The 16,312-nt window shown below is 41.7% G+C and overlaps 1 protein-coding gene across 1 annotated transcript in view; it reads right to left on the bottom strand.

Moving 5' to 3' along the window:
• Positions 1–16,312, bottom strand: part of LOC124150126 (dnaJ homolog subfamily C member 13-like) — a 592,425-nt gene that overhangs the window by 91,056 nt on the left and 485,057 nt on the right. Inside the window, exons 49-50 of the mRNA XM_046522050.2 lie at positions 10,854–11,129; positions 3,598–3,679 (exon numbers count right to left, since the gene is read on the bottom strand). Coding sequence (XP_046378006.2) covers positions 3,598–3,679; positions 10,854–11,129 — 358 coding nt within the window. The remainder of the gene's footprint in view (positions 1–3,597; positions 3,680–10,853; positions 11,130–16,312) is intronic.

Below are 16,312 nucleotides of genomic sequence, written 5' to 3' on the forward strand. Positions count from 1 at the left end.
ATATGCCGGTCCTGGGGTCCGATGACCCGGACGATCCCTAGAGTTAAGCTAGTACTGGTCGTGCTGACCGGACAGTACCGAAATAGCGTAAGTTCTTTGGGGGCCACAAGCCTTCCATGCTCTGAGTATGGAGTGGCTTATGACGCCGAGGCAGCCCCAGGAGATAAGGTATATACACAATATATATATATATATATAGGCGCCTGATAAACAGCCATGGAATGGACGCCAATACATGAGTACTAGCGAATGCACAAGGAATCACGTTCGTGATGCTCGTGAATACATTGGCCATGAAAGTCAGGAGGAACTAAGGGGTGGCTGGAGGGTAACGCAGTTGAGTGGCTTGCGACAATGTAGAAAGTAGCCTCGTGCGGGGCTGCAGGGTTAATAAAGGTAAACACTGTGACGTCATGTCCGTCTTACTGGGCATGCGCAGACTGTTTAGAAGTGCATTGTGGGATGTAATTACTGTAACATGATCCAGACGGCATAAAAAACATGTTCGGGTGACAGAGTTCAGAAATCGTGTTGAATATAAACGTAATGAGGTGATTGACCTGTAATTGGTATCTTAAATATGAACGCGTAAGTACTGTTGTTGTTGCACAAACTAAAATATCCAATTACCATTTTGTGCCACAAACAACATGAAATGTATTACATAGCAGGAAGTTTTATTATATACAGATATTTACATAAACATTTGGCACAACATGGGGGCTGCCTCGGTTGCCTAAGAGACCCTGGGGTCGAAGTGACCCGGGTTGACACCCTGGGGTCGTGGAGACCCGGGTAAGATAACAATGTCCTGGGGTCTTATGGACCCGGACTGTGTAGCTGTGAGAGGGATATGCCGGTCCTGGGGTCCGATGACCCGGACGATCCCTAGAGTTAAGCTAGTACTGGTCGTGCTGACCGGACAGTACCGAAATAGCGTAAGTTCTTTGGGGGCCACAAGCCTTCCATGCTCTGAGTATGGAGTGGCTTATGACGCCCAAACGAGGTTAGCAACCGAGAGCCCCCAAAGAATTAATATAGGTAAATAACATGAATATGGTACTTAGTGATGGTGACACATAGCCTTGTGGGCTTGCCCTAAGGTGGATCAGTCAATACCTGGTGTGACCACCATTTGCATTGATCACTGCCACACATCTCCTGTACATTGAGTGGATCAGACGATTTGTGAAGGCCCTAGGGATCCTCCTGCACACATCCAGAGCAGCTGTGCGTAGTTCATTTGTAGGGACTGGGCGCTCACTGTGCAGACGCCTTTGAACCTCATCCCACAAGTGTTCGATGGGGTTCAGATCAGGGCTGAGGGCTGGCAACGGTAGAACAGGGATATTGTGTTGTTGCAGAAAGGCCATGGTAGCTCTGGCAGCATGGGGACGAGCGTTGTCCTGCTGGAAAATGTGTCGTTGATGTTGTGCAAAAAATGGAACAATGTGGGGTCTGATCACTTGGTTGATATACCGCTGAGCAGTGACGCTGTGTCCCCGACCTTGACCAACATTCAGAAAGCACATGGGTCCAAGTCTCACATTAAGTCCAATCCCTGCCCATATCATGACGCTAGGTCCACCCCATGGATCCCTTTCCACAACGTTTCTGTCAGCGAAACGATCACCTCGACGCCGCCAAATTCTGACTCTTCCGTCTGCATGGGAGACACAAAAGCGACTTTCAGCGAGAAGATGACACGCCTCCACTCACGATGACGCCAATTGTGATGACCCTGTGCCCACTGAAGTCGTGCTTGTCGATGCCGTGGTTGGAGAACAGGACGACGTGCTGGTTGGTGACATCTGATTTTGTTGGAATGGAGACGTCGGATCACAGTGTCCCGGCTAATGTGTCGATTATATGTTCCTATGGTTCTTATGGCACTTTCACTTGCAGTTAGGAACGGATGTCACTGGTGTTGAGGGGTAATCTGCAGATCTTGTCGAGGTGTGGTGACCCTAGGACGACCGCTCCGAGGAAGGTCATCTGTGGTCTGTGTAGCATTGTATCGATTCAGGAGATGGTAAATTGTGGTTATGTTAACCTTGAAATGACGGGCAACATCTTGGACGGACTCTCCAGCTTCCAAACGTCCGATAGCCTGGTTTCTCTGAATTTGAGTTAGGCATGGCATTGTTGACCAAGGAGTGGTGGGTCCAAGAATCGGACACAGTTTTATACCCACTACAGTTCGTGACAGTTTGTGCATTTTCGATTTTGCAAGAAATGGGTGCATGATACGCACATATTCATTGAAATGGCGCGTTTTGGCGATTCATTTTTTTATGTTGCGTTTTTACTTGGAGCTTCCAAAATGCAACCAAAAATATTGATAACACCATCAGGCTTCACTACATGCTAAAACTCGTATCAATTTATGGTTCCGTGTTGGGTACCTATTTGCTTAAAACCACTTGTGTTTCTTTTGCATGTGAGTATATGTTCGGTTGCCCATTACTAGGTCAATACGTACCAAGTTGTGTTACCTGGTATTTTTCGCATTCCTCAAAGATAGATTCAATTCGCATGTCAATTTGTGTTTTAATTCAGAAGTTTTATTTGCTAGCGATTTGTCACTCCTTACACTCACTGATCCATTCTGCAAAGGTGTTAACATTGTGCTGCACTGGATGAATACTGCAATTTGCCCAGTAACAAACATGCTGACCTACATGTATCACAGGAAACAATCTGGAACTTCCCCTCATGACCCCTTATTTGTGTCACCCAGTGGTAGTGCCTTATCCAGGAAGTTCTTTATTCAGTGCCTCAAAAACTTGTTAAATATGGCTGGGTACAAAGACAAAGTCTACAACGGACATTCGACCTCAGCGTGTTACACTCGCTATATCAGAAAATCCCAACCTTCCATATGTAAAGCCCAGATATCAATGGCACAAAGGTGACAATAATGTAACCATACTGACTATGCTAATGTGGTATTCATATGTGAATTTAACCAGTCATCAAATAGGATTTGCACAAGATTTGATTCTGTACCATTACATAATGTTCATTTTTTTATCTCTTCTGGTCTAATTACTTTTGGGGATTCTCATCAATTCAACTGCACAATTATCATTAATAATAATTTGGGTAATCTATCCACTCTATCAGATGGTAATTCAGGTGGATACTATTCCCCCCTCAAGTAATTTAACCTTAAGTCATTCATCATCATTCGTCTACTTGGGTATAATCTGGTATAATGTTCAACATCCACTTTCACATACTCAGTCAAGTCTCCCTACGCTCAAACAAGTATGGAGTGCGCAAGTCCTATTCAGGAATACGCTAAAGTAAAGTCTTTCATAGTAACCATGTACTATTTTAATGTGTATATGTATATAATGAGAATACCCATATGCCCCAAAATAATGAATGATACATTTTTTAGCTATTGTTGTGTTGATCTTGTCATTATCCTGTACTTACCCATCTTTGCGTTTGTGCACTGTATATAGGGCTAAAGAATCCTGTACTTACCCATCTTTGAGTTTGTGCACTGTATATAGGGCTAAAGAATCCTGTACTTACCCATCTTTGAGTTTGTGCACTGTATATAGGGCTAAAGAATCCTGTACTTACCCATCTTTGAGTTTGTGCACTGTTTCAGACACTTTCTCCCGTGCTTCATCATTCCAAATCAACTCTGGGTTTTCATGAGAGCCTAGAGAACAAAATCAAACCTACAGAACATCTTATGTATAAGTATAAATCATTACAAATGCATTTTCATTATGTTTCCTCTTTCATGTGACATATGTTTATGACCTAATATTGATAACTTAGTTTACCCTACCTGTTGCATATGCATCACTAATGATTTCCCTATTGGACAAATTAAATTGGGGCAGGGGGATGAGGCTGGAGGCTGGGGATAGAGGTGGGGTTGCTTGAAGCTCTCACTTCTTTCCAGCAACAGCTACTTTGATGCAGATATTGGGAAAGGATGTGTGTGATTACTCCTGATGTAATAGAGGTAGTAGAATACTTTAAAACAATGATAACTACTCTTTGATAATTCCTACAAATACAAAACCTCTATTACATCATTACCAGAATATACCTGAGGAATCAGTGGGTTTTGACATCCAGTAAAACCTTGGAGAGCTAGCAGTTATACTGAATTTACAAAGGAATTTTCACCCAAATTCCATGATTCCAGTCCCAATTTGGTCTTCTTTCTTTTAAATCCAGTATTTCGGGATACTTAATATGTCTCCAACCAAAACTCTTAGTTTCTATGGACCAATATTAGGTGAACATAATCCTGAAATCACCTCAAAAGGCCTGTATTCGGAAAAATGTGAAAGACACATGTGTTAAACTTCCAACAAACTACCTTTATATTTGCGTCCAATTTCCCAATTTATGTGACATCATCAATCCCTACTAATCAGTCAAGGTCCAACACAACATTCCAGACCACTGCATCACTTCCAGCAGCTTTGACATCATTGCTATGACTTCTGAGAGGGATATGACAGGAGATAACACCCCACCCAAAGAAGGAAGGGGGAGCTACTGGTTGAGGGTTGCATGAGTTGGGACCACTGGCACTGTGCTAAATATTCCTTCCATGCCTCGTTGTACATTTCCTCGACAGTACGTAATAAAAGTGTTTTAGGTGTGCCACTGACAGATGGAGACCTCTTGCTCAACTGAAACTGTTTCCACGAAACAAGATGTGGAAAATACTCTGATCTCATAAGGACTTAATGTACCAAACATAGGAGTGGGTATCTTCAGGTAATCATCTTCCTCTGTCAAATAATTCCTCTTTGATGTTGGAATCGGGTTCCAATATAAGTTGTCTCCTGTACCGGGTTGATCTCTGATTTGGTTGGATGTGCCATAAACCAGAGATATTACAAAAGTTCGATTTGGAAGATTCGATTTGGGAGAGTCTTGTCCAGAGTGGTCGAGGCTCATCATCCTCTCCCCAGTCCCGAGTGAGGAGCATTTTTTTTGTCTACTGATTCCATTTGGAATAACCACGGGCATTAACAAGTATTTCAGATTTATGATCATGCATATATCGGTGGTGTTTTATTTTTTGAAGATTGGAGAATAAAAACTATGGCTGTGATCCATATCTTCTGGTTACTGCATGACACACTTGTCCAGTAGTATCTGAATGGTCAAAGAGGATGCTGTTAGCTTGGAACCTTCCAGATGGAACTGGTGACCCAGTGGAGGAGATACAATTTCTGGTTGTTGATGCAAGTGTATCTTGTGTCATCCTCAAACAACTTGAAGAATCCTGGAGATAAGTATACCTCTGGAGAAAAGGTTTATTACAAACGTCGTGATAGCAGAAAATGGAAAGGACCAAGAACTGTGATTGGTCAAAACGGGGTGGTTGTTTTCGCTAAACAGGGTGGTTTATCTATTCGAGTACATTGTCAACTGCCAAGTGTCAAATAGGAGAAAGTCATCATGAAAATTTGATACCGGTGAATATGTCAAATGAAATCTTGAAATTGACAGTTCAAACCATGCAGATTCCTCTTGTCAAAATATCTGGCATGTCCGCAGCCTAAAAAGCGGCTATGCGTTGTACCAGCAGGCTCATTCCCAGACACACTGTGTGAGTAACCGTGATGTAGGTCAAGTTCTGCCACATCCAAGTTCTGGGTGGAGAGGCAATAATTTTTATTTTTTTGATTATTTACTGGGGTAATTGCTTACTACCTAATAAAACTTCCCCATGTAAAATAAATAGTAGAATGTTAATTCATAAAGTTTCTTGGAGAAATATATTGGTTAAGAATTTTTAATACTATTTCTACAACCTTTCACCCCTACAATGGAAATGGCCTACTCAATTTCCAAGAAATGACTTCTCTCGCTGATTTCCAAGAAATGACTTGTCGAGTCTGAATAGTGCATCTATCTTTGGACTAAGTTTGGTGGGTTATTTGTCATCGTCTTTTTGAACACATATTTTGAACTTTTCAAGACTATGGGTATTTCAATGTTGAACTTTATTTATTTGGTACACATATAATTACCTGTGGTCACAAGAATACAGGTATCCAGCAACCTATGCTTGTCTGCTGTGGGGATTCCAGGTAAGAATACAGGTCCCCAGCAACCTAGGCTTGTCTCCCCAGGTGGGGATTTCAGGTAAGAATACAGGTCTCCAGCAACCTAGCCTTGTCTCCGCATGCGGGGATTTCAGATAAGAATACGGGTCCCCAGCAACCTATGCTTGTCTCCCCATGTGGGGATTCCAGGTAAGAATACAGGTCTCCAGCAACCTATGCTTGTCTCCCAAAGTGGGGATTTCAGGTAAGAATACAGGTATCCAGCAGCCTATAATTGTCTCCCCAGGTGGGGATTCCAGGTAAGAATACAGGTCCCCAGCAACCTATGCTTGTCTGCTGTGGGGATTCCAGGTAAGAATACAGGTCCCCAGCAACCTAGGCTTGTCTCCCCAGGTGGGGATTTCAGGTAAGAATACAGGTCTCCAGCAACCTAGCCTTGTCTCCGCATGCGGGGATTTCAGATAAGAATACGGGTCCCCAGCAACCTATGCTTGTCTCCCCATGTGGGGATTCCAGGTAAGAATACAGGTCTCCAGCAACCTATGCTTGTCTCCCAAAGTGGGGATTCCAGGTAAGAATACAGGTTCCCAGCAACCTATGCTTGTCTCCACATGCGGGGATTTCAGGTAAGAATACAGGTCCCCAGCAACCTATGCTTGTCTCCCCATGTGGGGATTCCAGGTAAGAATACAGGTATCCAGCAACCTATGCTTGTCTCCCCATGTGGGGATTCCAGGTAAGAATACAGGTCTCCAGCAACCTATGCTTGTCTCCCAAAGTGGGGATTCCAGGTAAGAATACAGGTTCCCAGCAACCTATGCTTGTCTCCACATGCGGGGATTTCAGGTAAGAATACAGGTATCCAGCAACCTATGCTTGTCTCCACAAGGGGGGATTTCAGATAAGAATACGGGTCCCCAGCAACCTATGCTTGTCTCCCAAAGTGGGGATTCCAGGTAAGAATACAGGTATCCAGCAACCTATGCTTGTCTCCCAAAGTGGGGATTCCAGGTAAGAATACAGGTCCGCAGCAACCTATACTTGTCTCCCCAGGTGGGGATTCCAGGTAAGAATACAGGTATCCAGCAACCTATGCTTGTCTCCCCATGTGGGGATTCCAGGTAAGAATACAGGTCCACAGCAACCTATCTGTCTCTCCATGTGGGGATTCCAGGTAAGAATACAGGTCCCCAGCAACCTATGCTTGTCTCTCCATGTGGGGATTCCAGGTAATAATACAGGTCCCCAGCAACCTATGCTTGTCTCCCCATGTGGGTATTCCAGGTAAGAATACAGGTATCCAGCAACCTATGCTTGTCTCCCCATGTGGGGATTCCAGGTAAGAATACAGGTATCCAGCAACCTATGCTTGTCTCTCCATTTTGGGATTCCAGGTAAAAATACAGGTATCCAGCAACCTATGCTTGTCTCCCAAAGTGGGGATTCCAGGTAAGAATACAGGTTCCCAGCAACCTATGCTTGTCTCCACATGCAGGGATTTCAGGTAAGAATACGGGTCCCAAGCAACCTATGCTTGTCTCCCAAAGTGGGGATTCCAGGTAAGAATACAGGTCTCCAGCAACCTATGCTTGTCTCTCCATGTGGGGATTCCAGGTAAGAATACAGGTCCCAAGCAACCTATGCTTGTCTCCCAAAGTGGGGATTCCAGGTAAGAATACAGGTCTCCAGCAACCTATCTGTCTTTCCATGTGGGGATTCCAGGTAAGAATACAGGTCCCCAGCAACCTATGCTTGTCTCCCAAAGTGGGGATTCCAGGTAAGAATACAGGTCTCCAGCAACCTATGCTTGTCTCTCCATGTGGGGATTCCAGGTAAGAATACAGGTCCCAAGCAACCTATGCTTGTCTCCCAAAGTGGGGATTGCAGGTAAGAATACAGGTCTCCAGCAACCTATGCTTGTCTCTCCATGTGGGGATTCCAGGTAAGAATACAGGTCCCAAGCAACCTATGCTTGTCTCCCAAAGTGGGGATTTCAGGTAAGAATACAGGTCCCCAGCAACCTATCTGTCTTTCCATGTGGGGATTCCAGGTAAGAATACAGGTCCCAAGCAACCTATGCTTGTCTCCCAAAGTGGGGATTCCAGGTAAGAATACAGGTCTCCAGCAACCTATGCTTGTCTCTCCATGTGGGGATTCCAGGTAAGAATACAGGTCCCAAGCAACCTATGCTTGTCTCCCAAAGTGGGGATTCCAGGTAAGAATACAGGTCTCCAGCAACCTATGCTTGTCTTTCCATGTGGGGATTTCAGGTAAGAATACAGGTCCCCAGCAACCTATCTGTCTTTCCATGTGGGGATTCCAGGTAAGAATACAGGTCCCAAGCAACCTATGCTTGTCTCCCAAAGTGGGGATTTCAGGTAAGAATACAGGTCCCCAGCAACCTATGCTTGTCTCCACATGCGGGGATTTCAAATAAGAATACGGGTCCCAAGCAACCTATGCTTGTCTCCCAAAGTGGGGATTCCAGGTAAGAATACAGGTCTCCAGCAACCTATGCTTGTCTCTCCATGTGGGGATTCCAGGTAAGATTACAGGTCCCAAGCAACCTATGCTTGTCTCCCAAAGTGGGGATTTCAGGTAAGAATACAGGTCCCCAGCAACCTATCTGTCTTTCCATGTGGGGATTCCAGGTAAGAATACAGGTCCCCAGCAACCTATCTGTCTTTCCATGTGGGGATTCCAGGTAAGAATACAGGTCCCAAGCAACCTATGCTTGTCTCCCAAAGTAGGGATTTCAGGTAAGAATACAGGTCCCAAGCAACCTATGCTTGTCTCCCAAAGTGGGGATTTCAGGTAAGAATACAGGTCCCAAGCAACCTATCTGTCTTTCCATGTGGGGATTCCAGGTAAGAATACAGGTCCCAAGCAACCTATGCTTGTCTCCCAAAGTGGGGATTCCAGGTAAGAATACAGGTATCCAGCAACCTATGCTTGTCTCTCCATGTGGGGATTCCAGGTAAGAATACAGGTCCCAAGCAACCTATGCTTGTCTCCCAAAGTGGGGATTCCAGGTAAGAATACAGGTCTCCAGCAACCTATGCTTGTCTCTCCATGTGGGGATTTCAGGTAAGAATACAGGTCCCCAGCAACCTATCTGTCTTTCCATGTGGGGATTCCAGGTAAGAATACAGGTCCCAAGCAACCTATGCTTGTCTCCCAAAGTGGGGATTTCAGGTAAGAATACAGGTCCCCAGCAACCTATGCTTGTCTCCACATGCGGGGATTTCAAATAAGAATACGGGTCCCAAGCAACCTATGCTTGTCTCCCAAAGTGGGGATTCCAGGTAAGAATACAGGTCCCCAGCCACCTATCTGTCTCTCCATGTGGGGATTCCAGGTAAGAATACAGGTCCCCAGCAACCTATGCTTGTCTCTCCATTTTGGGATTCCAGGTAAGAATACAGGTCTCCAGCAACTAATGCTTGTCTCCCCATGAGGGGATTCCAGGTAAGAATACAGGTCTGCAGAAACCTATCCTTGTCTCTCCATGTAGGGATTTCAGGTAAGAAAACAGGACTCAAGGAACCCATGTTTGTCTCCCCAGGTGGGGATTCCAGGTAAGAATACAGGTCCCTAGCCACCTAGCCTTGTCTCCACATGCGGGGATTCCAGGTAAGAATACAGGTCTCCAGCAACCTATGCTTGTCTCCCCAGGTGGGGATTCAGGTAAGAATACAGGTCCCCAGTAACCTATGCTTGTCTCCCCATGTGGGGATTTCAAGTAAGACTACAGATCCCTAACAACCTATGCTTGTCTCTCCATGTAGGGATTTCAGGTAAGAAAACAGGACTCAAGGAACCCATGTTTGTCTCCCCAGGTGGGGATTCCAGGTAAGAATACAGGTATCCAGCAACCTTTGCTTGTCTCCCCATGTGGGGATTTCAGGTAAGAATACAGGTCCCCAGCAACCTATGCTTGTCTCCCCAGTTGGGGATTTCTGGTAAGAATACAGGTCTGCAGCAACCTATGCTTGTCTCCCCAGGTGGGGTTTTCAGGTAAGAATACGGGTCCACAGCACAAATACACAAGGTAATCTTAATCCCTGGATGTAAAACAATGCCTAGCAGAATAAAGAAAACAATTTAAACGGTAAATCAACATGTCTGGTGATTTTTATCTCAAATTTCAAATTTGTACTGACCAAGTTTCTTATCAACCGTTCGTTCACCGGAATTCGTTGTAGGGTAACAGTGTAATTTTTACTGCGCATATTTTTTTATTTTTCCCCCCGAAATACTGAATCCACATTATACTTGGGTGCACACTATACTCAAGAAAATATGGTAGGTGTTTGTCTCTCCATCGAGATTTCAGGTAAGAATACAGGTCCCCAGCGACCTATGCTTGTCTCCCTATGTGGGGATTTCAGGTAAGAATACAGGTCCCCAGCAACCTATGCTTGTCTCCCCATGTGGGGATTTCAGGTAAGAATACAGGTATCCAGCAACCTATGCTTGTCTTTCTGTGGGGTTTCAAGGTAAAAATGCAAGTCCCCAGTAACCTATGCTTGTCTCCCTACGTGTGGATTATGTCGTATGACACTGACGTGGAATTATGGTCATGATGTCAATTTCTAGATTGTCTGGTCAGAATTTGAATTTTTCATATCTCTGTCACATTGTTGTAATATTGCTGAGTGTGGTGTTAACAACAAACAAACAAATCTGACAATGTGAATTGATGAAAAGACACAGACAGAACCACAGACGATAATTCAGGTGACTATTATTTATGTTCAACCGGCTGTAAATTCTCAAATTTCTACTCACCTTCAAACATGTGCACACTAGCTTCAGGTGAATCACGCATGGCATCCATGAATATTGCAGGAAGGAACTTGTTGAGAATAATGCGGACCTTTGGACCAATGAGTTTGTCTGCTAACATCTTTGCAAACAGCTCAGCTGTTTTTTCTCGAATCTGTGGATGTGTAGCATTACAGAAGAGATCCAACAGATAGATAAGGGCTCCCTTGGACATAGCTTCTTTCACTATCTTTGTGCTTGACATTAGGGCGAACAAGCTCTCCAATGTCAATAAACGACCTGAAATTACAAGAATAAAGGACTATATTTACCAGCTTGTTTCACACATATATCACAAGTAATAAGGCCATGATAACAAATATCTGTTTCAGGCAACCAGACCCAGTAATTGGAAGTTGAACTGGTAGGTGGGGAATTAGTAGTAGATTATATTTTTTCAATCAGACTACTAAATGACCAGAAAAATGTTTGAAAGTACTTGCAGAAACAGAAGCAGTCCTCTCTGAGCCATTACTGGTTTGGTGAAATGCATGTCTACAATAACATCCTACCATATTCCAAGTACCTATAGCTAACATAATGAGGAACCTGAAGGGATTTCCCCTGTAATGACATCACTTCCAGTTTGGAGAAACACATGTCTAATGTAAGACAAATTGAAAACAGAAAGTACTGTCATGCATAGAGCTACCAAAATAAGACATACTTTGGTTGTGTCATAGCAACTGATTTGGGACAACCATTGTCTGAAGAACAATTGATTCCAAAGGCCAAGTACCCTGTAGCCATGACATATATATGTCTTCATAACTTAATTGTCGTTATGCATAAGGCGCTAATCCCTGTTGTTAATTCTCACCAACATTCCATTGTATATTGACTGTCAACCAACCTGGGCTACCGTATCACTTCCCGATAATTACTGTTATTTATTGTATGACAATTAGTGCCTTAATTGATCATTCCCTGAGCTGTGTCGGTTCATCACACCCGTATGTCCCATGTCCAGAGCAACGTCATTGTCTCTTTGTCTGTCCATTGTTGTTCATTACTATATATCTGTTATATGTGACATCATAGCCTTAACCCGCTGGATGTCGAGTTTTTTTTCTGACGCACATTTTCCTAAGATTGGAAAAGTCAAGGTTGTGCGAGAATTGTGCTCACGTGGCACTTGATCTACCTAAAGCTATAAAATTACGCAGAGGTGGAGAATATTAAATTTCCAGATATTAAAAGTTAACAGCAAATATAAAACCGGTTTTAAAAAAATACACTTCCAAGTGTTGTCCGAGAATTTATTCTGTGTTGAAAAACAGTAAATTTCTCCGCTTTTTATCGTACACCGATAAAAGTACTGTGCAACGATTTTTTTTATTTAGAAGCCTTACGGAAACTGTGAGTGAACAAAATACTGCCTAATATCTGAACGACATAGCTATATATCAAATGGAGTTATATGCGTATGTATAACGACATACATTCAATGCCAAAAATAGCATGCCGTAAATGACGAAAACTGATTTTTCTCTATGACGTCAAAAGGCGGCATAGAGGTTACACACGTATCAAGAAAAGGGGGCATAGCTCTGCTATGCTTAGCACTAGTTTACTGTAACTCAGGTCACTTGGTGAGAATTTGCTGTGGGTAAGGATAATATATTTTAGTGGTGTTTTTTTCACAAGGAACCAAACTATTCCAACACAAATATCGATAAATAAACTGTATACATTTAGTTATAAAAAAACCCATAAGAAATGATGAAATCATAAATTATAAAAAAGAGGTAATAGAGAAATGGATGGCCCTATGTAACCTATAACTTAGTCCTTAGATTCAAACATTCTTCTGAATGTGTAAGTGTAATTTGACTAATGTCGCACCATTATTAATGGAGCACTAGCCTTATCATCAAATGTAATGAAATACCAAAAACATAACACCATTCTATTTGACGTCATGGCTGGTTTTATGGCTTTGATAACATAGGAGAAAGACAACAATGGTATTTTGATTAATATATATCTCCCCTAATTTTCGTTCATGGTATGGAAAATCTCGATGTGTAAAACAGAATTTGACGCTTTTTCGACACAACATAAAATGACTGCTTTCACCAAGTAAATAATGTCTTAAATATGTAAACAATTAGATAGTTTATCGTGTATCTTAATTGGACCAGACATGCACCTGTTTGGCATCAATGTACGTAATGAAATACCCAAAAGAATATTTCAAAACAACCAAAATTATATTCAATATTGGACACATATTTGTTCATTACTATGTTATCATTTCTTGTCATCTCATCTCAGAATTACACAATAAAAGATGCGAAGAAAGCTCTATTGGCATAGAATTATCACGATTATCGTTTAAGGTTGAACCAATGGGGTACCTGGCATGGATTATATTTTTATACATTTTACAATTCCTGGAGAAATAAAGTAAACAGTATAATATCCTGTGATCACAATATTGAAAAAAGAATGAACCCATTGATTATATAATGCAAAACGAGAGGAATATATCGTAAATTGTTTGTGACTAACGCGCACCTGGCGAATCGTTAGATATCACTGTTCTGTGTATCAAACGACATAAAAAACAAGACCAAGACAATTCTTTCAGAAATGTGTGCATATATTTTAACGAAAAATATTATCCATTTTGTTAAAGTAATATATTCAGTTTTAGTTATAAAATAAAATGAAACAGCTATTCAAGGACATTGGTTATATGAACTTATAATATTGACTATTACACATCCCAAGAAATAAGTACATGCTGCAGTTACATTTACACTTCATCTTGTAACACTTGTCCAAAGGAAAGAAATATCGTATTCGACACTAAAAACCTATCAATTGTTATGTAAACAATGTTCAAACAAACAGGAGATTATCAAAGGTTCGTTCATACATGCTGTGGCCTATATTTACATATGATATTATTTTGAACATTGACAAATATCCAAAGTGAAATTAATTGTGTGAAAAAAATGTATAAAAGATATGCAAAATCTACATCATAACTGAAACTGTAAACAGCATGATACAATGATCGTATGCACTCTCATTCAAGGACCTTTACCGCAAAGAAATTACCAAATATATACAACAATGTTGACGTATGACATCACTACCTGTGACCGACTTTTACAAAATGGCGTGTTCACTGTCAACAGTACGCAGGATTTTATGAGGGGACTTTCGATGATTCAGGGATTGTATATACATAAATGTGACATGTAAGTAATCAGAAACATTCTGCCAAGCTATGTACTGTTATTTATTGTTATAATTTTCATTGAAACAAACTGAAATAGTCAAATATTCCGATAAATACCATTGTTGTTGTGCATGATTTTGCGTCAGTCATGGCGTCACACAGGACGGTAACTTTGACAATTTATGTTGCAAATAGCAAATCATTGCAATGTAACTATTTTATATTCCTTAATTTTTCCTACTATTCTCTTCCCATGCTTATTCTGAAAATGTTTAGCCAATATGTTGAAAGAATAAACAAATTGATAGCTCAAAATAGGAGAAAATGCTACACTGTGTAAAATCTGTATTTTGCTTTGTTTACATTTCAAACAAGTGCAGTTTTTCGAGCACAGCGTTCCTTTTCACACCTAACACATTTTGCTTCATTTCATCCAGCCACTTTGTATTAGTGACAAAGACCATTGGTCATTTGATTCTAAAATGTATGAGGAATTTAAGGATGTGTGTATGACAGCTAAGTTTGAAATATACATGATGTTACAGGCACCTCATAACCAGTGTACCTGAAACGTGATTTTGTAAACACTATCCAATATGGCGGAAAGTTCACTTCGGCGTTCGTGTTTGCGTATAATTATTGACACAGTGATGTAATTAAAATTTGTCACTATTCACAACTCCTATTTTGATTTTTCTATTGTTCAGTTGTATTTTCGATCAGTTTTATATGTATAAAAAATCTTCTCTAGTATTTATAAACCAAACACAGTTCTGTGTTGTGGGTAATGCTATGGCTAACATTACAAGCATGAGATGGAAGCCAGATGAAACTCTTGTCCATAGTCTCTGATCGAGTATATCCCACCTAATGCTGGTACCTTCCTCAGAAAAGGCTGCCACTCTTACTGTGAACAAGTGGGCTGTCCCACCATACTGCGTGGCCAAATCAATCACTGTCTGTTCATGGCCGTCCAGTTGACATCGTTTCTCTGCATTGCCAGCAAAGTATATATCCTCGTATATTCAAAATGCCTTGATGAATTCTCCAAGTGTTAATAAGCGATTAATCCTTAGTTCATCACATAAGTTGAAAGTCTGTCCATCAAAATCTGACACTCTGTCTAAATTGTCCTGAAGAAGCAAGGCTAAACTGACATATTTACCTTGTTGTACCCTCCTTTTAGAGTGGATGAAATGTGTGTATGTGTGGCAGTGAATCCGAGGCCACATCCCTGATTAGCTGTCTGGGAACATCACTACTTGCTTCTGTGGCTTGTCTTGACTCCTCTCTAGGGTTGTCACTGGTGGTGGTAAATGTACATGTAGGAGGTTGTAATTGTTGTCCCAAGTTCATGACAATAGACTTCAATTCAGCGATCTCCCTTTGTAATGAAAATACTGTCACTGTATTTTCTGTGGCACTAGCAGAATTTATCAGAGCAAAATCCTGTGAATTGTCTCTCTGTAGCGGCACATCACCGCCTTGATCTTGACTGACTGGAGCTGGTTGAGAGATAGTAGCGGTGGTGACCGTGTTGTTGGTGCCTATCATCACCCTCGGATTTTCATTGTAGAGCTGCATTAATGTCCGTCTGGACCAGGAAGTGGGCACATTACCACCCATGTCTGTCAGACGTTGAATATCAGCTGCTGTCAAATATGGAGAGCTTCTGTTTACATTCCTGTGAGAGGAAACTTGGCTGTCTGTCAGCCATTGTGACGATAGCAACAAACAGTTGTACCTCATAACACAACAGGATGGCAAAGGATTGTTGTAGATTTTCCTTGGATGACGGTGATTCATAATGACAGCTGAGAGAACAATGGAAACAAGCTGAACGACATTGAGGCTCTTGTTGTTAATATAGATAAACAAAATGACGTCACATCCGTAGTACTGAGCATGCTCTGCAGAAAAAATATTGCATACTGCATAGAAAATAGTAACTTGATACAGAGAGGAAATGTGATCGTTCACGGACGATTCTGAATGATAAATGACACCTGGAAATAAAAAGAAAAACCTTACGTAGGTGACAAATATATACATCTGTTGTGTAGACATCAATGTTAATAATAGGTGAAAGGCCATGTTGATCACTGCACAAACAAAAATATGAAATTAACATTTTCCAGATTTATCCCATTGATGTAATCTGATTCAGTGATTGAATACCTCTGGATAGGGAGACCATTCTGTTGCCACAACCCTGTTCTCCCAGGAGTAA

This window comes from Haliotis rufescens, unplaced genomic scaffold (assembly GCF_023055435.1).
Source record: "Haliotis rufescens isolate VD_foot unplaced genomic scaffold, xgHalRufe1.0.p SCAF_4, whole genome shotgun sequence".
NCBI lineage: Eukaryota > Metazoa > Mollusca > Gastropoda > Lepetellida > Haliotidae > Haliotis > Haliotis rufescens.